Source organism: Microtus ochrogaster, chromosome 15 (genome assembly GCF_000317375.1).
Source record: "Microtus ochrogaster isolate Prairie Vole_2 chromosome 15, MicOch1.0, whole genome shotgun sequence".
NCBI lineage: Eukaryota > Metazoa > Chordata > Mammalia > Rodentia > Cricetidae > Microtus > Microtus ochrogaster.
This window is the reverse complement of record NC_022017.1, coordinates 28,782,356-28,783,614: the sequence shown is the minus strand read 5'-3', so window position 1 is coordinate 28,783,614 and position 1,259 is coordinate 28,782,356. Positions and strand designations below refer to the sequence as shown.

Genomic DNA, 1,259 nt, shown 5'->3' with positions numbered 1-1,259 from the left:
GATCCGCCTGCCTCTGCCACCACCGCCCGGCTGGCTCTTAAATCTTAAATTAACCCGTTTACATTATATTTTACCATGAGGCTCGTGGTTTGTAACCTCTTGCTTCTTGGGCAGCTATATGATATCTCCTATTTTCTCTGTATATCTCTATTTGGAGTTTCCACCTGGCTTTATTCTGTCTTGCCATAGACCAAAGCAACTTTATTCATTAACCAATAAAAGCAACACATATACAGAAGGACCTCCCACATCAAGAGTCAGTGTTTTTTTGTTTTTTAAAAGATTTATGTATTTTTTATGTATACTGTGTTCTCTCTGCATGTATGCCTGGAGGCCAGAAGAGGTCACCAGATCTCTTTACAGATGGTTGTGAGTCTTTACAGATGGTTATGAGCCACCTTATGATAGCTGGGAATTTAACTCAGGACCTCTAGAAGAGCAGCCTGAACTCTTCACCTCTCAGCCACCTCTCTAGGCCTAGAGTCAGTGTTTGATCTTTATGAGACTTCCAGGTTTTATCTCCCAGTTTCTGGTTCTAAAGGAAGCAAAAAACAAAACAAAACAAAACAAAAACCTTACCTATTTATAGATTTTGCATTTTTAAAACATTTTGTTACGTGTGTGTGTGTGTGTGTGTGTGTTTATGTGTGTAGATTGAGCCCAGGACCTCAAGCATGCTAGGCAAGTGTTCAGCCACCAAGCTACATTCCCAAACCAGAATATGGTAATATTAGTACATTTTAACAAGCGTGTGCTGAGCCAGGTTCTGAGGCCTTGGAGAGGAATCTGACTTGGTCCCCTCTTCCAGGTGCTCCCAGTTGAATGGAGGAGACAGAGATTCAGCTAAAGTTAATTGTGGTGAGAGACACGCATAACAGGCACTAGTCTGGGTAGGGCAAGGTCATCACTGGAGGCCAGCCATGACTCTGCCATGTGTTCACTTTCTGCAGCTGTGTTGCATGTCCTCCATGGGAGGCAGCCTGGCCATTATGACTCTTCTCGGCAAGCTGGTGGATGCCGTTTCTGGTTTGGCGGATGAGCTTGTAATGGAGCACGGTGAGTTTCCTTTGGAGAGGGTGGCTCCTACCCTTTACCTGCTTTGGTCACATTGCCATTTGAGTGTCCTGTTAACTGTGTGCTCATACTTGGGAAGGCATTGCTTTCCTTATTGTTTTTGTTTGCTTGCTTGGTTTTTTTTTTTAATCTGCAGTATGTGCTCCATATTGTTCAGTTTGAAAACAAAACAACAACAACAACAA

At 43.1% G+C, this 1,259-nt stretch overlaps 1 protein-coding gene across 1 annotated transcript in view; it reads left to right on the top strand.

Moving 5' to 3' along the window:
- Mei1 (meiotic double-stranded break formation protein 1) overlaps positions 1-1,259 on the top strand; it is a 59,647-nt gene that overhangs the window by 11,709 nt on the left and 46,679 nt on the right. The window contains exon 5 of the mRNA XM_026782416.1: positions 951-1,056. Within this exon, the coding sequence (XP_026638217.1) occupies positions 951-1,056 (106 nt within the window). The remainder of the gene's footprint in view (positions 1-950; positions 1,057-1,259) is intronic.